At 37.3% G+C, this 27032-nt stretch overlaps 1 protein-coding gene across 3 annotated transcripts; it reads left to right on the forward strand.

The window, feature by feature from the left end:
* The first annotated feature begins 1543 nt into the window (after positions 1-1543).
* LGI1 (leucine rich glioma inactivated 1) lies at positions 1544-13273 on the forward strand. 3 transcript variants are annotated; one of them, XM_062496378.1, is made up of 8 exons: positions 1544-1752; positions 2137-2208; positions 5966-6037; positions 6141-6212; positions 10294-10365; positions 11619-11788; positions 12209-12373; positions 12453-13273. In XM_062496378.1, the coding sequence occupies exons 1-8, from the start codon at positions 1562-1564 to the stop codon at positions 13271-13273; spliced, it is 1635 nt and encodes a 544-aa protein (XP_062352362.1). In that variant the 5' UTR covers positions 1544-1561. The 3 variants fall into 3 exon arrangements, with proteins under 3 accessions (XP_062352362.1, XP_062352363.1, XP_062352365.1); XM_062496381.1 differs by having other exon boundaries at positions 1562-1752; positions 13219-13238; XM_062496379.1 differs by lacking the exons at positions 5966-6037; positions 6141-6212.
* The last annotated feature ends 13759 nt before the right edge of the window (positions 13274-27032 follow it).

Genomic DNA, 27032 nt, shown 5'->3' on the forward strand with positions numbered 1-27032 from the left:
CCATGTGAAATCAAAGGAGGGGTAAGCAGAAGTCAAAGGAGATGTCCTCATCAGGAGACCAGGTGTCTCCTAGTGAGGAGACAGCATCCATGTGAAGGAGTGAGCCTGACTGCATTAAATGGCTGTACCACTGGGTTGACCCCAGTAGTGTTTGTGAGCTGTCTAATGTAAACAGTCCAACAGGGAAGTGTTAACACCTGTTAAAGTTAGCAAAACGCATCTAATATATACTATATTGAACAAAAAGTCATCCTGTATGGCTTCCCAGCCATTTGGCATTTATTACTTTTGTCTTACCATTCTAAATAAAGTAATACTTATGTGCTGCTTAAGTTTCCTATAAAATATTTAATGTCATTTACTGTAAAGTCTTCAGGCTGAGGACTATATCTGACAGAGCACTCATACCACACCTAGCACTCATTTTGACTGCAGCCTCCAGGCAGTATTGTAAAGGTTCATTATTACCACCAGGATCTGTCCTTATCCTGTCACTCTTGAAAGAAGGTCCATTCTTAACTACAGGTTTAACACAGCTGGTATTTTAATGACAATTTTCTTTTTTTCCATCTAAAATGATCAAACCAGTTCCAAGAAAATACATTTTTTAAACTTTAAATTATTGTTGTCCATATAGAACTATGCTTGATCCACCTATGCCTTTATTTAACCAGATCAGAAAACATGCAACAAATAAGAAGCATTCTTTTTCTGATGAAAAAAAAATAAAAAAAAAAAAAGAAGAGGAAAAAATAGAAAAAAAGCACTGTATTTGGGGTCTATTTTGCATGAGAAAATATTTTGTTTAGGAATGACAGTCAAAGGCATTCTCTCATACATTGTAATATTTTCCATGTGTGGCAGCTTGTGTTTCAGTGGTACAAATATGTGCAATAAAGGCCGAGGATAAAAATTAATCTAACAGTTTTTGCAGCAATGCTTTTGATGGTTTCATTTGATTTCATTTTCCTGTGGATACTGCCATTAGTTCTGCTGCTTGCAGTATGTGAAGAATAATTCTGAAAGGTTCATGAGGTTGTAGGGATCCAGTAAGAGATGACTGATTTCTCCCCCCACACACATACACTCCACCCCACACCCACTCACCCACCCACCAGCAAAACATAATGCTGTACTATTTTTGGAAACAGGGAAAGGGCCTCCCTGTGAAAACAGAAAGCAGTGTATTTCTCAGTTACATCACTTTGCAATCTAATGCTGTGTTGTGCTCAGTGTTTTTGTGGTGATGCAAGTATTTTTTTTTCTTTCCTCCTTTTTTTTTTTTTTTTTTTTTTCCCTTCAGCCGGTTGGATTTTCCCCATCTTACAGCACCTCGCAGGTCTCTTCTCTGAGCAGTACGTTGCCTGAGTGAGTGGAAACATACAGATCAGCTGCAGGTTTCTATCTACAAAAACAGAGTGAAAGAGAAAGAAAAGGGTTGGGAAAGCAGAGACAAATATTGACCTGGACTTAGAGAAAGACATCCAATGGCTGAATAAAGAACACTGTTCATGTTTTGGGATATTCTTTCAACTGGCTGGAACGAGAGCGGATCAAAAGAATGGGAAATGCCAGCAGACCTTTTAGAAGAATTGCTTATTTCTTATGCCTTTTATCTGTGCTTTTGCTGACTGAAGGGAAGAAACCAGTGAAGCCAAAATGTCCTGCCTGGTGTACTTGTACCAAAGATAATGCTTTATGTGAAAATGCCAGATCTATTCCTCGCAGCGTTCCGCCTGATGTTATCTCACTGTAAGGGCTGTAAGCATTTGGTTATTTAATTTATGATTTTAAAAGAACTAGGATGTGTGGTGTTTTCAGTGCATACAGAAGGATGCTTGCTGCAGAGAGTACCTCCAGCATTCAGAATCATCAGCTAATGTGTTAAAATTGTGCTGCATCCTTGAATCCTGATTTTTATATCTCTTTCATCTGTCTGTCTGTCTGTCTGTGTATGTGCACACATCTCATTTTATATCTGCTTGTATAGTACATGAAACCTGACACATTATATTTGGGGGGGATGGTATTTTTTTTAGTTATATAAATAAATTTCTCTGTGATGACCAGATCAGTGTTATAACCATGGATATATGAGGCTACATTAATGTATGGTTGTTTTTTTCTTCTTTACAGATCCTTTGTGAGATCTGCTTTTACTAAAATCCCAGAAGGGAGTTTTTTGCTCACACCATCTCTGCAGCTTCTGTGAGAAATATTTATATGATACAATTTTTGTTATGAAATGTATATGTATTCATAAATATTTCAGAAAGGGTCTTATTATTAATTGCATAAGAAACAGCAGCAGCAGATTTATTAGATCATAAAATACAAGACTTTTTAGCAATTTGAAAGATAGTGCATGTTTAATTTTTACTTAGCATTTTGCAGGGCTGTCTGTTGTCGGTGCTACTTTGAATGCTTACATGCTGAAGCTTTTGGTGACAGAATGCATGTTATCTTCATTATACTTTAATTAACATTACATTAAGGACTTAAGTATTGCAACAACTATTCTTGTTTATTTTCTGCATTCCTGGGATCTGATTGCAGTATAAAGCAGTCCATTTGCAACTCCCATAGACTGTAAGCTCAGAACCCCTCAGATCAGGCCCATCATTGCAGTGGGACAAGTCCTGAAGTCCTTTTCCATGTAAAATTGCCATTGACTTCTGTGGAAGTTTAGTCACTTCAGTGGGAGTTTTGCCCTCATAGTACCTGGATTTGACCCTGTTTGTTATTTCATGTTAAAAGTAATGACGATTTGACAATTTTCTTCCAATTAAACACTGAAGTAGCTATTTCAAAATCAAATACTGTGATGAGCTATACATGGAAAGAGAATATTTTGGGATGTTTAACTCTTAGCTGTATTTCAACATAGGATTTTTACAGGCTCACAGGCTTTCCTAGAAATGTGGGCATACGATTATATAATTGTGAGCTATACAGAGGTAGAGGGGCTGTAACATGAACTGTTTATAGTGGATGTGCTGCCAGCCTGACACACACCCAGATTTGTCTCAGAAATCCGGCAAGGCAGACTCCCCAGTGTGATCAAAACCAAAATCGGATGTCTGTCCCAGACCGACTTCCCGTGCACTCTGGATGTGGTCAGAGGTGTAATGTTGATGTACTGGAGCTGTCTGGCTGTTAAATTAAACTGGTGGCATACCGATAGCTGAAGCTCTGACCCTGGCTGTACTCTGCTACCTCAAGTGGAGCTGATAAGGAGGTGCAGACATACCGTACAATTTTGGATACAGGGTAAATAGGTAAATGCAGTTACTATGGAAACCCAAATGCTTTTCCATGGTGCTTTATGCCGGAGAAGCTTTTTCCAGGTGGTCATAGATCACAAAAGCAACACATTTCATGTAATTTCTGCAAAAGGCCTTTCAAAAGAGAGGGGAAAAAAAAGCAGCAGCAGCACTGGTGGGGCTGGTATCTGATGAGAGTGAGTAGGACATCATCTCTCTTGGCTATGTTACACCACCTACACTTAGCAATCCCACTGCAAAGCAGACAGAACTGGGCATGGTAGAGTAGGACAGACACAGTCATCTTGAGTGATTATAATGCCTGGCACAGTGGGCTTGGGCAATGTCTTATGGCATTTTGGTAACGATGATAATTTCCATTTCTACTGTACAATGAAATGCATGCTCTACACTGCTGTTTATAAATGCTGCAACAAAAACTATGAGCCCAGAAAAGCAGGGTTTGTTCCACTGTGGGCTTTGATGAGTGATCTATTTTCCAGATATATTTTTAACATGGTAGTTGAGCTGCTTGCCATTCTTGGAATGTCAGGCTGCTGATCTAAGGCAAATAACTCCTAAAACACAGACCATAGAAGCAGGATTGTATCCGTGGGGACAACACTCCAGTTTGTACGTGGGAAAGAAAAATTTTCATCTTTGGCAGAAGATAGTAAGGGAAATAAGAATATGGAAAACTTACGTTAATTAAACATTACAGGAAGTTTTAGCTTTGCATGATTATAGCTGTATTGGTTTAGTTTGGTAGGTTTAATTTAGCCAACAGCAAGATTTAGAAGCTTATATATATTTCTATAATAATAGAAATACATATAGAAATACCCTCCAGAATTACATTTTTGAAGTCCAAATGTAATTGGATATCTCCTAAACACCAGTCACAGATTTCTAAATATGTTGTAATTCTGCCGCTATTATTATTTACTACTATTTTTAATATAGTAGTACCAGTGATCTCTGGAAAAATCATGGTCTTGAGCTAAACACTACTCGTAACTCCCAGTCCAGGAGAGTTTTATTTCTTGTGTAGTGTGGATGGTATGCTCTGTACTCTTCATGTGACAACAAAAATACAAAGAACCTCTATAGCTATGGTGAAGTGCCAGCAGGAGTGTTCCCTAAATGTAGAGTAAACCTCCCAACTCTCATCTTCAGCACTTTCATCTCTGTAGATCAGCAACGTGCCTTTGTAAACTGATGACATGAAAGCCCACAGAAAGAAGGGAGATAGTCATGGCATCAGAATTTGTATCTGCTAGCACTGTACTGTTCCTGCCAAGTGATGCAGTCCCTAGCTACAGCACCATACCTTCAGCCTCTATCCCCAGAAGCTGCAACTATGGTGTTTGGGGAGAAACTGGGGGGGAAAAACACTTTGTGCATCAAATGCATCCCCAATAGCCATTGGGGAGAGGTATGAGTTGGAAGGCAAATGAGCTCACCAAGTGCAAGACCTATGCTGTAAGCCTGGCAATCTCTAAAATAGCAATACTATTTAAAGAGAGACCACTCTGTTCTCTAAATTATGGAGTAGAGTGCAGAAAAGGAAAAAAATTATCCAGTAAAATCACATCAGAAAAGTAGAATTGGTTGCAGGATTTAATAAATTGTTCTTCTGGTTCAAGAATTCTATGGAAATACTTGTTTTCTCTAAAATTTAAGTGTTTCTTGATTTTGACAAAAAAGAAGAATTTCCTGCTTGTATTTTTTCATACATTTCATATAAGAACATACTCAAAGTGGAAAAAGCACAATCTGCAACAGCCAACTGAGAAAATAAATTACCTGCAATTTATTCCGAATGTAAATGTCAAAATAAGAGATTTACTCATTAAGTGGATTAATTAGTACTTGGAAATCTTGCATTCCTGAATGTCTAAGGATGCCATAGTATGAATCTATTTATCCATCAGGTCAATTGATTAAAATATAGATGTGCATGTAGTATTCCACTGGGGTAAAGTTCATCGTACTTTATGATGTCTCACTACATTAAAAGTGTGGCAGTCCAGGGCTAGATTATAATGGACAAATGCAAACATGGCTGATAAGCATAAATAAAGCAGGAAAAAAATCAATGCTACTCCAATTTTAATGCTTACAACATTACATAAAATGAAATATGTTGCTTGTATTTTTACTGTTAGATGCATGCACTAAGAGTATCTCCAAGAAGTATAATGAGGTCTTAAAAATAATTCTGACTTGAACACTGACTGAATTTAAGAGAACTTTTTTTCCCCAGTAACTTTCAGTACCCTTGGGTTAAATACACTCAGAAGTTTAACTTAAAAGTTAAAGGATTTTCCTTCCTGTCAGTGTTGCAAATTCAACCTGATGTCTGGCTAACCAGCAATTTAAACCTCTGTAGTATTTGAAGATTTCATTGTTGTCCTAGTATGTCTCCTGAGGCACTTGTACAATCCCTTTGTTTTACTGGCATGATAAACCCACATTTATATCCCACAGAAGTCAAAGGAATTTTATCAGATGGCCCCAGTAGACAATTGTTGGATCCTTCCCTTTGCACCACACTATGGTGCAATATATCAGCCTTATACAGAAAAAACATGAAACAAGGCAGTGGAAATTTGGCCTACCATGGCTTGCTGAAACATTTTCTAAAGCTGCTAATAACCTAATTAACCTAATGGTCTTTTGTTTGGCATTTCTTTGTGCAGGTTGTTTACGTCCAACACTTTTGATGTTATTAGTGATGATGCTTTCATGGGCCTTCCTCATCTAGAATATTTGTGAGTGGACAAATGTATATTTCCTGGCATTATTGAATAGAGTGGGTGGGCTTCCAAGTTCCAGACATTGCTTTGACCAGAATCACTTTACAACCCATTACAGGTTCATAGAGAACAACAACATTAAGTCAATTTCAAGAAATACTTTCAGAGGACTGAAATCTTTAATTCACTTGTAAGTAAAGAGATTGAATATATTACTTGGTATATTTAATAATAATTGAATCACTGTGTTGTTTAATTTCTTATTTTCATATGTAACTGTTCATAGTTATTTAAGTGGTTATTTAAAGTAATTTAATTAGAACGTTAGTCTTTGTGTTTCCACCAAAGACTTCTGAACTGTGGTATGTGTAGAAGACAAAGACACAAACAGCTTCCAAGCAGTACATGTTTGGCAGCAGTTCCCTGACTTTCTCTGCTTGGAGCACAGGGGATTTCCAGCTGAGCATGTAGGAGCAGGGAGGAATATGAATTGGGAATCTTGGCACTGATGAGGTGAGTCCCAGATTGGGACTTGGAAAGGAAGAAGGTGGGAGCTGTTGCTACAAATGTGAGAGGCTGAGGGATGGGCCCACACCTCTTCCCAGGTACCTGAGGCTGACATGGAGCCAGGAGAACATTGCAGCCATTCTTGGGACAGGCCATCACTGTTTGTGCCCATGTCCACTTTAGACAGTAACAGTATACAGAAGAAATTGAGTAAATCAAACTTGAAAATTCCCACCCAGAGCAATTTTAAATAGAAAACTTGCAACAAGATGTATTTTTTATGGCTTACTGATCTACTTCTTCCATTCTGCACCTACCCTACTCTGCACCCTCTCCTGCACACACACTGACACTGGGATCTGCTCATCATTCCTTGTGTGCTGCTCAGCCCTTTGGCTGTCTTGGAAACATGTCCAGCTCTTGTCCTCTGACCTGCTGCAGCCCCCTGCTGCATTAGCTGGGAGGGGAAGTTAGTCCAAGGCACTCTGGATGCCAGTGTGCTGTAGGAGCAACACTCCCCATGGCCTCACCAGCAGGAGCATTTCCCACATTTTGCTCAGCAGGTGAGATACACATCAGCAACAAACATCTGCAATATTTCACTGCAAACAAGAGTAGCTTCCTTGTCTCTGAGCTATGGAGACAGTCTTTAGCTTTTGTCTCTTATCTTACAGCAAGTTTATCTTTTAGCAATAACTTAATTTAGTGAGGAATACTTTTTTAAAAAACAAAATACACACTATAGGAAAACAGAAAAAAAGTATGAAAGAAAATGAAAAAAAAAATGAGGCTAAAACATCTGTAGGGTGGCTGACAGGGGTTTATACCCAGTTCTGAGCATCTGCATACTGAAGCATGTCATGTGGTGTGTGTCATAGGCAGGGGAGTGGATCCTGACTTTTTGGCCTGAACATGATAAACTCCACGAGGGTTTTGAAACAGGGTCATTTAACTTTTTCTTTCATATATTTTGACAGAAGAGAGAAAGCAAAGATTCCATTTTAAACAGTTAATGCATAAATATAATAGTCAAATTGCAGTTCACATCTTCTTCACCTAGTAAATGTACCATGAAACACCTTATGCTTTCCCTTTTGGTCAGAACAATATTTACAGCTGGCTGAAACCAAGCCTACTGTGACTACTCATGTAGATAAAGTTACTTATGGAATGGCTCTAGGTCTGAGGAAGAGGAAAGAGAGAGGGAAAGAGGTACATAAAAAGGCTGTGCACGTCCCATAACAATCTGTATTAGAGGTTCAGGCAGAATTATATAGTTGTTAGAAAAAAAAAGCTGCATAATGACTGGGACCCTATCTTCAAAATATTTACACACATGAATGGCTTTATATTCACAAATGGGTCCAGTACATTATTTATCATATTCATTTACTTATTTAGTAGCTGCTGCTGCCAGTGAACAAATTGCTTTTCTAAAACAGAGGAAGGCACAGTTTCTTCTCCACAGAACATATAGTCCAAGGCTAACATCTTGTCTTGCCTGTTACATGGGTTTCTGGGGCTGCTTCAGGAGTTTCACAAGAGAAAACATACGTGAAAGACAGAACCACATTTGAGGAGCAACTGCCATTTGCATGCACATTTTTGGGACACAGATTTGTGCATCATGCTGCTATTGTCCATGGAGCACTGTTCACAAAGACAATGAGAAATTTGTGGAAAATAACTGCAGAGGCACCACTAATTTAATCTGCTTGAAGATCCACTCCTCATCTTTTGGGGAAAATTGCACATACACATTAAGAATGATCATTTGACAACCTGAGGCACTTTTCATTTAAGAAGCAAGAGAGTACTTGTGTACATAAAATATATTAAAAAGAATCATAGCAAATGAGCATGCAAATAGGTTCTATGAAGTTAGATAAGATGAATTTTGTTCTAATTATTCTATTTACTTCCTTTTCGCAACATAAATTTTGGAATGCAGTAAGCTATCCAAACATTTTTACTTTTATAATGCAATTAACTTCAATAATTACAGTGTGTCCTTATTGTAAAAGAGAGCCATCTAGAATTTATTATTTTGCAACTTATTTTGGACTTATTTTCTGGTCAGAGTACATTTAAGAACAGAACATTTTTTTAAAATATTGCATTTTTTTTTTTACTAATTTAACGTCGAAAATCTTACAGTTAGCATTGGACAGTAATTTCTATGCACAGTAATTCTGATTGCATTTTTCTCAGAACTGTCACCATTAGTTTCACTGGATGTTTGAGTCAACCTTTACTCTCTTATTATAATCCAAATACCATGTACAGAACCATCTAGGCAAGACAGGGTTTTCTAATATAAGTATGCTTTTTAACTTCAAGTTATGCTTTTATAGTGGACTATAAAATGCATAATTTTCATTCAAAATGGGCAAATGCATAAACATTGCTTAAATTTTTCTGTCATTCATGTACCCATGGATGGGTAAAACAGCAAACCACCCCTACTTCCAAGTACATCCTCCCTTTTAGTTTGCTATATAATAACATATGAAAACAATGTAGGGCATTAAACTTGTCTCAGCTTGCAAGTCCACACAGATTTCTCCATGTGAATTACCAGACTTTTAAAGAATTGCTCTGGAGCATAAAATTGTACATAAGTGAAGCACATGATACATTCACATACAGTGTTACAATCAGATGTACTTTGAAAGTGGTGAAGCCAGAATGGACTCATGGAAGCATACTGTATTTTACTGTTACTGATCAGACAAACATTTATTTTTAAATGAGGCAGCAGACCTAGTACATCTGGGCTTGTTCTTGTATTTAAGTATGTGCCTAAGTGTCTTTGCTTGGCTAGAGAAATTGTGGTTAATAAATAACATTTATATATTTACAAGTTAAAACAGAAGAGATTCTAAGTATTACTAGCTACAGATTCTAACTGGGATCTTAATATAGAATGATTTATTTCCATTTTTGTTTCTTCTCACAAGTAATAAATAATTCTGTTAATTGGAAGGGTCATAGACTATACCCTACAACATTATTCTTCTTCTGTCATGCCCTCTGTGACATCTGAGACCTTTGGCAGACTCACAGAGATGGTCTGACTGAAATGCAATATACTGTTTTTTCAAAGCCTGCTCACATTTCCTTGTCACTTTTAGTAGCTGGAATAATCACTGAATTTAAACAAGTTTTCCCAACACTGAAAACTGGGAATTAATAACTTTTTTTGCTGGTCTAATACAGATTTACACACACGTGCTCATGCCAGGAAAGCAATTCATGCCAAACATCAATTTACTGCATACTTTCAAAAACTATGAGCTAAACCTATGCTCATGAGCCCATATTAGTAAGATTTTCCTTCCAGAAGAGGTACAAGAAAGTGGGGAAATTGCAGTGATATGAGCACCACTGAGATTGGGACCTCATAGGGAAAACATCAGTAGATCCAATCATGACTAATTGTTTTCAAATGTTAAATGGTGTTGGCAAAATACCAAAGGTGATAGCACTTTTTACTTTGCTAAGTGAAGTATTGTGAATGCTGGAAGGCTGCTGAAGAGTGAGAAAGTAGAAGGAGACATGGCATTTTAGTGGGAAGAAAAGTCACAAAGTAAATGAGCTATTCTTAAAAGCAGTCTTTTAGAACTAAGTGCTGGAGAATACCAGTAAGTATTTTTTAAGTATCTTTGCCGTAAGTAAAAAACCCTACACAGTATATCACAACTTGCAAAAATGTGTAGTTTCATGAACAACTAGCACTAATACTGAAGTGTTTTCTTTTACAGGAGTCTCGCAAATAATAATCTCCAGTCACTTCCAAAAGACATATTTAAAGGCTTGGATTCTTTAACAAATGTGTAAGAAAGCAATTAATTAATCTTTAATTATACTAGAAGTATAAAGAGATTATTTTAGAGGACATTTTGAGTAACCATTCAAACCAGTAGCCAGTAATGGATCTTATTACTGGGTAGAGACTACACAGTATGGGTAGGCTTGTCCTTTTTGTCTGCTGTTGTTGATAATTTGTGATAGTTTTAAATATTCCACCAGTTATGAAGATAAGTAATATTGTTAGTAGTTATGTAATAAAGCTGCATGTTCATGTTCATTAAGATTCGTGAATAAGGGAAGACCTTAGGGATGCATGAGAGAGCAAGGCATGCAGGGAAGGTGGAAGATATTTAATGGAGTAACATTTTAATGTGCAAGCAATTCCTGAGAAAGCTGTCTTTCAGCAATAAAGCATGTGTCTAAGCAAGTATCCCATATTAAATCTAATTGTAACCAGATCAAAACATCAGCTTGTTTAAATATATATGTGTATGTATATGTATATATATAACACCAGTAAAAATACAAAATAGAGATTTACAGATAAATCTTATAATTGCTTTAGTGAAATAGATCCTGTTTACAACATACCAAATCCTGTTCAATGTGATCTGGGATAATAAGCTCAGAAAATCCTTTGCCTGCTCCCAACATTAACAAGGTAGGCTGAATCCCTAGAGCAGAGCTGCAGTAGTAAGATGTGGCCATGGCCAGTGTATCTGGAGCATTACTTGGCACGACTGATCGTGGCCAGGTGGTTGCACAGTCTGGTCCTGGCACTTGTCTGTTCCTGTACATACGATGGGAAATCTGACCGAAGACAGCTGTAAAAGACTTGAACAGAATTCCTTTGCTTGTGTCTCCTGAAGGCCTAAATGAGTGTATCTGGAGGAGACAGTGAATACTGACTGGATGACCATCAGGTTACATTAATTCCTATTTTGTTATCTAGAATGCTCTTATTAAGAAAGGGTAATCCAAAGGAAACAGCGGCCATTAGTTTGGGAGGCTTTTGTGTACGTGTAAACTTGGGGAGATCTATAAAAATTTCTGACTTACCACCAAGTTAAGGTGTCCTTGATTTCCTTAATATAATGAAATATGTGTGCATTCTGGTGTGTAGATTTAACTATGGGTCAGGACAAATCAAGCCAGGAAGGCCTCAAGTGCGAATAAGCAAGATGGCATATATTTAACAAAAAACCTGTTTTATTGTACTCAAGGAGAAATATGTTGTCTGACTACTTATTTTCAATGCATGATTTATTTGTTGTAGAGATCTTAGAGGCAATGCATTTAATTGTGACTGCAAACTGAAGTGGTTAGTGGAGTGGCTGGGCAGCACCAATGCAACAGTTGAAGACATTTACTGTGAAAGCCCACCAGAATATAAGAAACGCAAAATCAATAGCCTCTCTCCAAAAGAGTTTGATTGCATTATTACAGGTAATGTGCCTCAAATTATTTAATCTTGTTAAATTCAAAGTTATAGCTTTTCATTCTAGAGCCCATTTTTGCAGGGACGCTGAGTTCTGGATGGAATATCTACTAAAATCAATATGAACTCTACTGGTCTAAGTCTGACATGGGAATCATTTGGGAGCAGGGTCCTATATTTCAGTATCTACTCAAACTTTAATATGTTACATAATGATTTGCAAAACTGGGACATGGAACAGTACCTCGTTTTATTGAGAAAGATTGAAAACCAAATTGCAGTGCTCCTTTATCAACAGAAAATTTGGACTAGTGATGAAATACTGTAATTTGTAATAAATTGGTATCTGATAAGCATAAGATTTTTTTTTTCCAGTAGAGTATGTAAAGTGTCTCTGTAATTATCATCTGTTACATGCACTTTTGCAGAATTTGAAGTTTACCAGTCCCTGCCATACCAATCTCTGTCAGTAGATACTTTCTCATATATGAATGACGAACACGTGGTTATTGCCCAGCCTTTTACTGGAAAATGCATCTTTCTTGAATGGGACCATGTAGAAGTGATGTTCAGGAATTACGACAACATTACAGGTATGAACACTGCTTGACAAATAACATTACAACAAATTATCCAAAAAAGTGGTACTAACCCTGTCTTTTCTTTTTATAGGTACTTCGACTGTTGTGTGTAAACCTATAGTTATTGAGAGTCAGCTGTATGTCATTGTCGCACAGCTTTTTGGAGGCTCCCACATATATAAAAGAGATATTTTTGCTAATAAGTTTATAAAAATTCAAGATATTGAAATCCTTAAAATCCGAAAACCCAATGACATTGAAACTTTCAGGATTGCTGAAGACTGGTATTTTGTTGTTGCAGACAGTTCAAAGGCTGGTTTCACCACAGTTTACAAGTGGAATGGGAATGGATTTTATTCCCATCAGTCTCTGCACGCCTGGTACAGAGATACTGATGTGGAGTATCTTGAAATATCTGGCAAACCACATTTAATTCTGTCAAGTAGTTCGCAAAGACCTGTAATATATCAATGGAACAAAGGAACAAATGAATTTGTTAAGCGGTTTGATATTCAAGATATGGAAGATGCATATGCAGTGAAGCATTTCAAAGTGAAAGAGGATGTATACATTTGCTTAACAAGATTTATTGGGGACTCTAAAGTAATGAAATGGGGTGGTTCAGCATTTCTGGATTTACAAAGGATGCCATCCCGAGGGTCAATGGTATTCCAACCACTTCAGATAAATAATTATCAATATGCCATTCTTGGAAGTGATTATTCTTTCACTCAAGTCTATTACTGGGATGCGGAAAAGGCAAAATTTGTGAAGTTTCAAGAATTAAATGTACAGGCACCGAGATCGTTCATACATGTCTCCATCGATAAACAAAGAGATTTTCTCTTTGCTTCAAGTTTTAAGGGAACTACATTGATTTATAAACATGTCATAGTTGACTTAAGCGCATGACACTCCTAATTCTGAGATTACATCAGACTTTCTACCGTAAGTGGACAAAATGAACTAAATGCATGATGACTCTCTTATCTTACTTCCAAATGAATGCCTTTAAAAGTTGAGATTGCTAGAACAAAGTATTACTAGTATCTTCATCTTTAATTGTCAAGTCTAGTGGTGTTGGAAGTTGCATTTTTTAACAAAAAGAAATTAAATTAACTGTTCTTTGCATCCACAGTATGTAAATACATGTGCAACTGCATCTGTTGCTATAAAGAATATTAAGATGTACTTTTCCGTTTATTTATTCACCTGTTTGAAACAACTGCCAAATAAAATGTTTACATTTTGTGTCTTTCACATTCCAAATATTATTTGCAGGTGATACTTTTTATTTGTGTATATATTATACACATATAAAATAAAGCCAAGAAGGCATATTGCCCAATGCAGTGCTGTACTGCATAGAAGATGCACAATATCGAAGACCAGGTGGGTTTTACTAATAACAAGAAGTTCTTGATAAAAATACTGCATTGAAACACAAGCCTGTAAATTATCACCTGGGCAATTCTTGCACTTAGGTAAAGCTTCACTGACTTTAACCAGAAAAAGAATTCAGTTAGTTAGATGTGCTTGTAGGATGAAGGGTTAAGTTATACACATCTAATTGTAGGCTAGGCCTTTGTACTGTGTATAGCTGGATGTGATTTTCTAAAAATTTACAAATAACTTGGCAGAATAAAAGACAAGATAAAGGTCTGCCTTTCTTCACCTGATGCTGAAGCAGCATAAAACAAATCTCTTGAACAGCACTGGGGCTGTTACTGTGCTGAAAGATAGAAGCAAAGCTCATTTTTCAACTAGCATTATTTCTGTAGCTGAATTGTCACACATCACTTGCATGAATTCTGTGTCCTTGTCAAGTCTTTCCACTGTAATTCAAATTATTCAATCTTCAATGAATTTATTCCTTATTCTGAATGAAGCTAGCAAATGGGAAGTAATTTTTTTCCACTACCCTGCAATGAATCTTAGTATCAGTTACTTCTGAAATTCAGGGAACTTTGAATGTGGCAGGATAAAGTCAGTTTGTATAGTGTATGCAACTCCAGGGAAGCTAACTATATCTGTTAAATTGTGCCAAATCTGAATGTGGCATCCAAATCTATTACAAGCTCAAAGTTAAAACAGTCTTTTGTTTACATACATCTAGTGCACCACATGAGAGAAACCTACACTGATGCCGAAGATGAAGAGAGCTCAAGTTTATTTTAGATACCTTTGCATTCACTTAAGTTATCAAGCACTGTGCTTCAGTGCCATTTTTACAGTATAGACATGAATACTGTGTTCATTTCTAGACATTTCTACCATTCACAGGTGTTGATTGGTGAATAACACTAATTGTACTATGCCCATTATGAGCTGATTAATGTATATTTAGGAAGCCAGTCCTAAACAGTATGCTTCTATAATAAAGAATTGAGGTTTTTTCATATTTAATGTTATTTGAAAGGAAAAAAATCTCACCTGAACAATACAATTCTAATAAGTTATTTTTTCTGATGCCTTTTTATCCATAGCTGCATATGCTCTGCAAAGAATTTGGCTTAATAATTACCTATTCCATAAGTATTTACAATGTGAGTAGAAAGACTTTAAATATGTTTCACAGCTCAAGCATCCCAATTTTTTCTTAATAAATACATTTTCAAAAATCATCTTAATAAATGATCTCATTTGGTAGTTGCCTTTATTTTCTTTATATAGTTTTAGCTGTTACATGAGCATGATTTCAAACCCAGATGATCCCAAATAATATTTTTTATTATTTCTCGACATTGGCTGCACATCTATGATTGCCAACTCAGTTTGTCCATTTCTTCTTCCATGCCCTTTGAATGGGAAAGGAATTAAATACGAAGTCATGAACCCGTCTCCAATCTACCAGCAAACCCATCAAGTGCTTTCCATTTCTTCTTGTCTTCTGTTTCAGTCTTTTACTTAAGGTCCTATTGAATTACGTGCACTGGTTTTGATCTGATTTTCCCCATTATACTTGCCTACATGCACTCTCTATCAAATTATAAAGATAATGGCTATGCATCCTTCTCATTATGAACGTATTATAAACATTTGGTTGAATTTAAGGGGAGTTGGAGAAGCTTGCTAATCTGCTACCAATATTTAGTTACAAGCAACATATTGTCTCACACTGTGTACCTTTAAAAAGTTATGTTTCATGGTAATGTATTTCAGAGTCAGCCAGCTATGCTGGCTAAGGCCTAGTGCTATGATTTTTCTTCTGAGTTACCTCATTCTGAAATTATGTGACAGACTTACAGGAATTCCCTGTTACTCCCGGGTTTAAAGGAGGAATTTAAATGCCTCCAAGGGTGTGAGTCACTAGAATTTTACATGCACAATACATATAAAACTAGCCATGGTACAGTGGAGGGTAGCAAGGGATCAATCTGTTGAAGAACGCAACTGCAGTATCAGTTTGGCTCTTCCTTCAGAAATTTTTTTCCTGTAGTCAAGCACTAGTAATTTGGGAAGTTCTTAATGCCTATGTCATTTTTGGAAGGTCAGCTAATTACTATAAAATGCTGAATTGAAACATATTATCTTTTGAAAATCCCTTTCTCTAGTTGGTTTATGTCAGGTAGAGACTCACAGGGACAACAGCCAGGTACTTATTGTGTGAGTATAGCATTTATTTGTGCCACATAAGGAACTGGGGTATTTTTAGAACAGAACTCATAATCCTTAATGTAGAAGAGTGTAAAGGCTCATTATGTGGCATCCTGTGCTGTTTCTTCCTGATTTCAGAGACTGGGCAGTTTAACAGCTCATCTGAGCATAAGGCTAAGGCCATACTCCATCCTAGTTCTCTGCACAGTACTCCTTCTGTTATCAGTGGAAAAGTCAGAAGAAGACTAGAATATTTTATCATATATACATTGATACTTTTTAAAAAATGCTGTTTAAAAAAACCTATTTCTTTCAGCAAAGTCTTATGTTATTTGTGGCTGACTTGTTGTTTTCTGTAGTTGTAATGGATTTTCTAAACTCCCTAATTATTTTGTTTATGACTGAGAGAGTATGTTAAGTACTAAATGTATTATGGAAGACAGTATTGAAGGTTCTTAATGGGTACTGCTGATCCTTGACACAGCTTAGTCATGTTAATATCTAAGACAGAAAAAAAGAACATCAATGGAATAATACTGTATTCCTACAAGTACTTAATTATATTTTTAATAGAGCACAAATACAAAAGAATATGCACCTCTCTACTTAGGAAGAGATATATAAAATACATTCAGAATGCCTGATACTATACTGTGTGTAACTATTTTTGTTTTGTCTACTGCAATGCCTAGGACTTGCAAGTTTTTTGTTTCTACTTATTTTCCATTGAAAAAAATATTCCAAAATGCACTCTTCCTACTAAGAAGGAAATTCAGTAAGGAAATATCTTGTTGTGTAAGGTAACAAAACAAACAGAAATGTTTTATTGGTTTGTATTTCATTTGAATTATAACTTCTCCAAATTATTTTAATTTTTCAACTTCATTTGAAGGGGTTGTAACAGCCGCTTAAAGTACGCTTGAGGATGGGAAACAATTATTAGCATAGTTAATAACGTGTGATGTTCTTTGATATTTTCTAGTGGGAAGCTCACTAACAGCTGTATTTATGTATATAAGCGTTATAATATATCGTGTTAGCAGTCAATGGAAAATAAAGAATATTGAAACTATAGAAGTAACAAGAAGTCCTCAGACTGACAATAGCTCCAAGAGAAAGAAGTCAGCATGCTCAAAATGTTACAGCTAGGAACAGATTATAAGTCCACAGCAAGTCTCAAGAGAGTGGAAGTTTTCCCTTTCAAGGAAGTATTTTCCTTTCCATGAAACATATAATTTTTTTCTCCCCAGTGGGGATCCCTGAAAATCCAGATAATCATCCAGTTCTTGCAAAATACAGTAAGAGGCTTACAAACTTAATGCACTACATCCACGATCCTAATATGTGGATTTTTTTCCCTTTTGACACCTCTCTGCTACATCAGCCTCAGCCGTGGTGGCACAGGGGCAGCGGGGAGCACGCTACTGCCCACCGAAAGGCAGGGCCCTGGCAGGGCCAGACAGGAGTTAAGCCAGGTTCAGCAGATGGAAAATGCAAACCCAAGCACTCAATTCACTCAGCTGTTAATGCCTCCCCCACTGCCTAGCAGGTTTTTTCTCTGATTTGTTTATACATATTGCCAACAGTTCCCACTACCTTTCATATGCCTGCAAGCCTTCCCCTCTATTCTAGCTGAACTGGAGACCTAAGTGTGGCAGTAAAGCTGTGATTTAGACTCCTATTGATTAGAATGGCTGAATGTGTTTTTGTGGCTGGGAACTCACCGATAAATGTCGAGGTCTTGGGGAGTTCAATTCCTCCAGACCGATCTACACTGCCTGACTTACTGCTAATGGCAACTTTTCTTCCTTACTGATGACTCTGAATTCTAATGGCTGGTGTTACAGGCATGTCTCTGTTTATAGTTCACTTAAACAAAGTGCTCAGAGGCAAACCTAACCCTATTTCTATTCAGGAATTTTCCTGAAATGAACTGTAACTACAAAGACCTCCAGTGTGCTATACAGAAGTGGTGTTGTACTTGTGCTTTGAGACTTTGAATCGCTCCAATTAGTTATGGTAGTGTAATACTTCTGTCTTCAAATTTGTTACAGTAGAACGTAATTTGCCCCTAAATATGCATATTTATATTCATAGATAGAATTGTTTATTTATACTCCAAATAACTGTTCCCAATCTCCCATTCATCAAATCAGTTTCTGAATTCTCAAAAGTTGTTTTCAACTCAGCCTTACTTTAGTCTTCCTACTGAATTATTTCAATTGAAAAAGGACTTTCTGACCCATTCTCACTTCCTGTTCGAAGGCCTAGATAGTGACAGCAGTATGTTAGCAAGTTGTCAACCTGCCCAGATGGTGAGCATCCAAAAATGCTGAAAGAGCTTCAGAATAAACAGGCTGATCTGCTAAGAATACATAGTCCTTCATTAAAAAACATTTATGTGCAAAAAAACTAGAAATAAAAAAATATTATATCTATTTTTCTAAAAAGTTAATGGGACAACCAGTGGGATTTCAGACCACCAATTTATCTGAAATTATAAATGAAAATGGAAGTGTAAAATTTCAGGAGAAGTTAGGTAACTAAGCAAGTGGGAGAGGCTGACTAGTGAAATTGAAGGTCCAGAAATGCAAAATACTGTACATAGGAAAGAAATGCTCGCAAAGTTTAAAATTAGCAGTAAAGAAGGTCAACTTGACATTGTTGTGAACAACTCAGAAAGATACTGATCTCAATATAAAGCAACAGGAAAGAACAAATAATGCTACCACGTGTGCAGGACAACAGGGAGAATACAACACTACATGGCATGGCAAATCACTGATGATGCCTTATTTGAGATACTGCATGCAGTACTAATGTAGCCATGTAAAAAAATCCGCAGGGTAATTAAGGACTCAGAGAGACATGGCAAAATTCATTGAAGGTGTGGAAGAAGATGGCACTTGACATTAACAAACCCCAAGCCATAAACCAAAATACCTTCCCCCACAAATTAAACTGTGGCATTCACTGTCATAGACAGTGACATAGGGGACAATAAAAAAGCATTCAGAAAGTCAAACATGGATAAATTACATGAAAAAATTAGTTCTATTTCTTTAGTACTGAACAAAATTGCTCTCTATTAGGGAAGAGGAAAGTCTTTGCACTTCTGTCAGAAACATCTGGCTGTAACCATTTTGGATGAAAAGCCAAGCAGCTGGATAATGAATGCTCTCCAGTGTTGCATTTCCTATTTCCAGTTCTTGAGACATAGTGCTCAGAAATTAGCTCAACTTTGTTGCTGAGGTCCACAAAACAACATATATAAGATGTACATATGACACAGCCATCCAGAAGCATTTACAATACTGAGAATGTGAATGTTGGAAAAAAATCTGTAAAATACCAGCAATATAATTCCTTGAAATTATGTCAACAATTAAAAACTTCTGGCAAAGAATTTGCAAGCACTTGAGAATATAATTGCACAACATAGGCTGGCTTCAGCTGTGTAAGTCATGAGAGAAGTAGATTCCCATGGGAAGACCAGAAGTCAGCTTTTTATAAGCTTATTATTAAGATTTGAGCTGTAGGAATATGAGTAGCAAAGTACCTTATGATTAAGCAGGTAATAGTATTGTCCTGTGAGGAAGTAATTTCTGAACCACAGGAACAGATCAACCATTTTGGAAAAACAAACAAACAAACAAACAATTCCCATTGTCACAATTTCCAAATAACTGTAATTTGAAACCTTTAATCCTGCTCCCTTTTGCTCCCCATATACAATAACATAAAAATACTGCCCCTTCAGCAAAAGTACTTTACATATGTTGCTCCAAAGTGTGAAACAAAGGAAAAAAAGGATAAATCTGGAACAGAAAGTTTAATTGCACAAGTGAATATCTAAATTTTCTGATATACACATTTCTACTAAAAAGAGAACATCCTTTTAATGTTTACACTTGAAGCCATTAGCTACCTGGATTATAGATTGCAAACACAAAAATCCACTGCTTCTAAGTAATTCATATGCACTGACACAAGTCCAGTCTTGAATGCTGTCTTTAACTTTTCCTTAGTATTTAGGATACTAAGAAAGTAAACTCATTTCCAGGCTGAGACCAAGAAAAAATATCTGGTACAGCAGCTGCTAGAAAAGCTTTGCCTTTTTATACAGGGTTCTGGAGTATATCAAACTGCAACAGCACTTTGATAATCATATTTTATCAGCTTGAACCGAATTGGAGATGAATGTTTGTTCCAAAATTAGAACTAATTTCAGAATATCTGTAAAATCACTTTGAGAGCAGTGACACTATCAGAGGATCTAAGAGTAAGAACAAAGGAAGCTAATTTCAACTGCTTATCAAAAAATCCTATGGGTGTGGTTGTGACTTCATCTAAAAGTTGTATAAATGCAATTAAGTACAATTGCAAAAGAATCACTCAAAGAAATGATATGAACTGCAAAGTGTACCTGGCAAGACTATCACAGATAAATTATGCCATAGCAATATCACTCTATACAGCCAGAACTCCCTTGAACCAGTAAATTGCAAAGGTCCTGCCTTCTCTGAGAATACCTGATAGCACTTCTTGTTGCTGCACACAGAGCAGGCAGCCCAGAAGCTGCCCTTGGAAGAAGGGAATGAGCTCCAGTCATGCCTCAATAGAAACAATTTCCTTGAAGTACAGCCACAGACCAGAGCATTCCTCCCAGTGATAAGGGCAACTCAGCGAGGTCTTGAGGGCACCAGCTCGTGCATGTCAGAACATCCCCAGTTTTGCTGGTATTTCAGAGGGAGTAATCAGCCTCTGTGTGTCATCAAACACGAGCTCACTTAGCATCCACTTGCTGGGGAGCCAGGAACATATTGCAGAGGTCAGCACAAGCCGCAAAAGCTTGGTCAGCCCATTCCTAGGGGGCTGCCACTCTGGCACTGTTCACAGGATCTGAGCTAGCTGAGGTTACAGGGACATAAAAATAACCATTTGGAGTTAGACGTGGGTTCGTGTGCTCCAATGTCCTGCCTACTTGGCCAGAAGCGATGCTTATTAGAAAACCCAGCAGTATGGGAATTACAGCACTATGATTTCCCAGTATACCCTCTCAGCCTCCAGCAAAAAAGGCAAAGAAACCCTGCTTCTTGCCTTAAGGAGGTTTACTTGTGGACAGCAAAACGCCTAGAATAGGCACATCCCTCATGCAAGGCAGCAGCAGGGTTTTTGCTCTAATGAGGAATGCTCTTCTGCATTGCGGCTCCTGGAGGTAATGAAGGAGCACTGACTCAATTAAAAAATAATGAAAAAAAAAAGACCCCTCTTATGTCTGTGACTAACAAAAGGAAAGGGCTTTAAAATCTGTGTTGCAAGGTTTTCTCCCCTTAACAAAAGCTGGAGTTGCATTTCAGATCACTCCCATTTCAACATACTAGTACAAGCAAACTGAGAGGAGTGAGCATTGCACCAGCTTGTTGGAATAAGGTGAGAGGTGCACAGGCTGGATCATGTTAGTGTGTCGTATGTTTATCATGTGTCTATATATAAATACCAAAACAAATATGCTTTATATAATAATTTAACAATATAATAAATCATTCACATATATAAAAATATAGAAATGCATTAGAGTCCCAATACACTAATACTGATCCATCACCTGTGACAAGGTTATTTACATTTTATGTAATTTTTGTTCTGGGGAGATGTAGAAGCTAATGAAGAACAATCTCCTTCAAGTGAGGCATATAAACAATTGCTTAATAATTCATAGGAGTTGCAAGTAAGGAAGCTTCCCCCTTCTTGCCCTGCAGAGCAGCTCCAGGCAGGTAGCTTACAGAATAGGAAACATACTGTGTAAGTGCCAAGAAATGCAGCTGATTGAAACAGTTCTCTCCCTTTCCACAAAGAGAAACTATACATTCAGCCATTTGTACTGCTGTAAAATGTCAGTTAAAGTGACAGTGACAAAATATAATTGAACAAATTATCTTCTTTTCAAAGTCACAAAGAACATTATAGAACAGAACAAAAATAAGACAAGCAAAAATGGCAACTATGAGCAATTTCCACTTTCCTCCACTCCTCCTTGGGAGCTCTGACCCTCAGTGGCACTCAAGCTGCACTTCTGTACTGTACTGCCTGCCTGAAAAGAAATCTCTGGAAAGTCACCACCACAAACTTTAAAGTTGCATAATATTTTCTTTCTCTTTTTTACTCTCCATGGTGCTTTGTGCTATGAAGAAGAAAGAAATACTCCCTCTTGTCTGTTACTAATTCTCTGAGTAACTTAAAAGGAGTATGTATTTAATGATTACATCATTTCTATACAAGCAGGTTGCAGAATGGTAACTGATAACCTTCTACCCTTCTTCCTGCTTTTTCTATCCATGTTTCAAAGAGTATCTGCCCTTCCCTCTTTCAAGCCCTTTGGCTTCAGTAGCCATGTTGAACAAGCTTTTATAGGAATTTCAGTTATACGTAGTGACAATTAAATAACAGGAAAAATTATTTCCAAGATTTCCAATAACATCTCCAAGGGAGAGGTGGGAAAAAAAAACACAAGAAAAGCTATAAAAATTCCCAAACATAGTTTATTGAAAGATCCAGAAATTTGGGTTGATTTGGGAAAAATTTTAAATGAAAAATACATTTGGGGCTTACATTGTTGAAACACAAAATTTAGTTATTTCAAAATAAAGCACTGTATTTTGGAAAGATCTAAATTTAAGCAACTAATGGAAGGAGATGCATATCAGGAGAAGCACCTACCCAGGGCAGTGCAGACATAAATTATAGCACGCTCATTTCTTCTTATTCATAATCACATGCCATCATTTTTTGATTATTTTTTTCTGGATTCTTTTTAAAGTTTCTTGTATTTTCCTTCTTTTTTTCCACTATGCATCTCTGTATACACTGACTGATCCTAATCTTTATGAGTAACAACTTATTCAAAGGGAACAGAGCTTTACTCAGTTTTATGGCTAATCTCATAACTCATGACTAAAAATAGTACTGACACATCAGGAAATGCAGTGAGGGAAAGGGAATGTGCTAAGGTTGCATTCACTGCATAAATGGCTCCAATAAACAACTGGAATTTTCAGAGTTTCTGTGCTACAGTGAATCCATATTCCTCTAGCATTAAAAAAAAAAAAATAAAAAGGAGGGCATTTTCCTGAAAGTTTTTTATGTATAGTGAGTACTCAGATACCTTCAACCCACCAAATGAGACAATATGCCTGAATAAAATCCCACCCACAATTCTTTTGCCAGAAAGGAGACTTTTCCAAATTCAGACTTTCACACAGGTTGCCTTGCCAAGTTTATATTAAAAATATAGATTCTCCTAAAGAAGTAAAAGTAATAGCCTTGCCTATGTTTTACCAAGCACTGCTAGTTTGAAACATGAGGAATTCTGTTTACCTGCATTGTTTCACAGCATAAACTAAGATCATCCCCATGTATGTGCATGCACCTGACATGAAGGAGTTACACCTGAAAGAGAGACACACAGGGTGTGTAAATGCACATTTACTGTTAGAAACTCCTTTGGTTTAACTGAGATTAGCATGAAATACTCATTACAAACCATCTATAAAACTTCACTGCAGTGTGACAGCAAGTGCTGCTGCTTCCTCAGAGTACCAGGCCAAGTCCTGAATGCTACCCACCACCACTGTGCTTTACAAAACTTCAAATGTTTTGGCCTGTGGCAAATACAAATGATCCACAAAACCAGTACTACTGTTCATTTTCTTTTCTAACAGTGAGTTACTGAAGTTCACTCTCTTGGTTTGCTTAGATGTGCATGTTCTTTGGTGGAAGTAAATGACAGAGAAAGAACAAGGAAGAATCAGACAGATTTTTCATTAGGAGATTAAAAGAAAATATTTTTTGTCCACGATGTATTGGAATAACAGCCTTTTTCACATGCTTAAAGAGAATTTAAAAAATCACATAACTTTTTTAATTTAAGGATCACCATCCAAATTTGCATAAGCTCTCCAGATATTTAAGTAAAATACAAGAATGAAAACACTATGGTCTTCAGAGTGCATAGAAAATTATTTTTAATTTATCTTTCCAGGAATACTAGCTACAGAGACTTGATCACTTAGCAAGCAGTGCAGTTAAGCCACCTGAGGATAGAAGCTTGACCTTTATATGACCAAAATCAGCTAAGCAGTACACCTTTAATACTGGATTGAAAGCACCCCAACAAGTATAGAAGCAGAATTTGAATATGGTCCTGCTTATCCATTATTTTTAAGACTTCAGAAGTAAAGCAAATAAAATCTTTCATTCTGGAGACTCCAGATTTTTTGTTTTTACTTCTACTGAATCTATGTACTGAATCTACCTATCTCAATACTTTCAGTCTCCTGAAGAAACAGCTAATAACAACTGCATCTGGAAAATGCAGTTTAAAAGAGCTTCATGATATCTCCATTATATTGACCATAATTCCAATATTTCTATTATTTCAATGTTCCACCCCATCTCCTGTTCTATGGTATTACTCATTACAACCACCAACTCAGGAAGAAGAAAACTGTGATACTTGGAACATACTGTGACACAAGATTAAAATGTTTGTGTAACAGTCCTATAATAAACATGCAGAAGCAATTTGTGGTGATGGCAAAACCAAGAACCATTCACCATCCACCATAACAGGGAAGCTGAAAAATACAGGTCTCTTCTAACACCTAAGATGGATATAAAACCCACTAAGACAGACTGGAATTTTCATGGAGAGGCAGGGGCTCATATGGACCACATTTTCACTGGGCTGCAAGACTGCAAGTGTATAACTTTTGTTTTTATTTTTTTTCAATGTGTGACTGAACACAGCAGCATGTTGCCCAGGGAGGTGGTGCAGTCTCCATCCTCGGAGATGATTTAAAATCTCAGAAGAGTCTTGAACTCTAGCTGACCCCACTTTGGGAGGGGGGGGGGGGGGTTGGAGTGGATGACCCCCTCAAGGCACCAGATGTGCCCATCAACCCTCAGCTATTCTGATTCCCAAACAACTCTGGGTTGGATAGAAGTTTGAATGAATGACCAGGACAATGAAACTCCTTGGTGCTGCAATAATCATCTGTTTTATGGCACTCGGGTGCAGAGGTAAATGGTTATTACAGTGCACTTAGGAGTTGGATCCATTTCAGAAGCTGAGGAAATAATTCTTATCTGTTTTTTTGTTAAACCTTTTCAGAAGGAAAGGAAACCATGCAAGTTTGTTATTTATTTTGTTATGTGCTTTTCATTAGTCTATATTTCTTTGGATGAACTTTTTGCTAGAAAACAAACTTTAAAAATTTGATCTTATAGAATTGGCATTTTTACAGAAAAAAAGCCATTGATACAGACCTCCGTCTTGATTTAAATCTACTGCTTTTATAGCTTAAGCAGTACGTAACAGTGCTGACACAGCTATACTCAGATCAAACTGGGATAGATGTCAGCAGGGTGTTCCAAGTGCCATACCAGGAATCCAGATATCTTTCCTGCTGGAGCTCTGCAGAGCTCTTAGTGCTGCCCTTAGGAGAGGTGATTAAAGGCCAGGGCATTTCCAGGGCTCCCTCAGTTTATATTATTTAATTCTCACTAAACCTCCCAAAGCAGCAGTGTTCCCAAAATCGTATTAGAATACATCAGCGGTGGATAAAAGAAAAGATGTGATAGTGGATAAAGTTCTTATAATCTTTTAGAAAAGTCCCACGGTTCTCCACAAAACTTATTTAATTGCTTTGTCATTTGTGCTTGTTACTGTTTCTGGAAAGCCACTCAAAGAAGTCAGAAACAGCATTTGAAGGGCAGGAGATGGAAACCAAAGGGTCCCTTACCAGGCACACAGACTTGAGACCAGTGGGTCATTACAGGATTTTAAAGTACCTGTCAGGCCTGTAGCTCAACCTGTAGTGAAGTACTGGCTTGTTCCTGGCATTTATAATGACAAAATCTGCGCCTAAATTTTGGATGAGGATGATAATATTCTTCATTTGGAAAAAATAACCTAAGAAAGCTCTGTGTGTGGAGAGTGGTGACTATGCAGGAGGTGGCTTACCTTCTGCACTTATGATATAATGGAAACCAAATAAATGCCATTTTAGCTGGTGCTGCAGTTTAATTTCAAGGATAAATTGCCCACCTTTACTAAAGCCTTTTCCTATGCAGTTTGCACTCAGCAAAGATATTATAGGTGATGTGCTGGAGAAAGGAACAGCTAGTTCTGGGCACAGATGAGACTTACTCAGTACTTGAAAAAGCTGCATAAGACATTGACCTGCCACATTTATGCAGGTACTTAATTTTCCAATCTAGTGCAGCATGACTGCAAATTACATTTGCCTGCTGGTTAGTCTGGGCAGCTGCAACTGCTCTGTTTCCTTGTTCAGACAAGAGGGTTGTACTTTACAAGGAGAACTTGGAAGCTCTCAAGCTGAGACAAACCTGGCAGTTAGACCAGGAGCAAAGAGAACACTTCATGTATCTTGGCATAAACAAACACTGCCCTCAGATGTTCCCTTTCAAAACCAGACACGGAGGGGTACGGAGTGGGTTGTTGCAGTCTCTTTCAAACTCTCTACAGCTCGGTACTTGGCACTGTGGCACTTGAAAAATTTACAATTATAAAATAAATATATAATCTGCATATTTTAACAAATCACCAGAAATTGTAAGAACTCGCTAGAATTTGTTCTGTATCTGTAATGTAGACCATGTTTGGGTTCTGGTTTTCTTCAATGAAGATTTGAGTTAGCCAGCTGCTCCTGCTGTCACTGACTCCAGAGGCAACTCACCAAGTGACCGTACAGCCAGCCACAAAAATTCCCACTGCCCAAGGGATGTGCCAGATCTTCCCCGAGACACCTGTGGGATCACCAGCTCGGGATGGCTGCTGAGAGAGAATCCCTGCTGCCCTTCCACCAAAACTTGTCTGGGGAACGACAGCCCTAACTTTGTGTGGGTGATTCATAGTGGCCTGTGAAAGCTGCCTTGGAGTGCAGAGAAGTGTAAGTTTCTTGAGAAAGCAGCAGGGTGACAGGTTTATTTGTACCTCCCTATCTAAATCAAACCAGAAAGTAATAGAGTTATAGAGAAATAATAGAGTAGT

Source organism: Cinclus cinclus, chromosome 7 (genome assembly GCF_963662255.1).
Source record: "Cinclus cinclus chromosome 7, bCinCin1.1, whole genome shotgun sequence".
Classification (NCBI taxonomy): domain Eukaryota; kingdom Metazoa; phylum Chordata; class Aves; order Passeriformes; family Cinclidae; genus Cinclus; species Cinclus cinclus.

Bases quoted from the DNA above. Each gene is read 5' to 3' on its own strand.
- LGI1 (XM_062496378.1), top strand. From the start codon at position 1,562: ATGGGAAATGCCAGCAGACCTTTTAGAAGAATTGCTTATTTCTTATGC. The intron at 1,753-2,136 runs GTAAGGGCTGTA...TCTTCTTTACAG, and splicing joins CCGCCTGATGTTATCTCACT to ATCCTTTGTGAGATCTGCTT. The intron at 2,209-5,965 runs GTGAGAAATATT...TTCTTTGTGCAG, and splicing joins ACACCATCTCTGCAGCTTCT to GTTGTTTACGTCCAACACTT.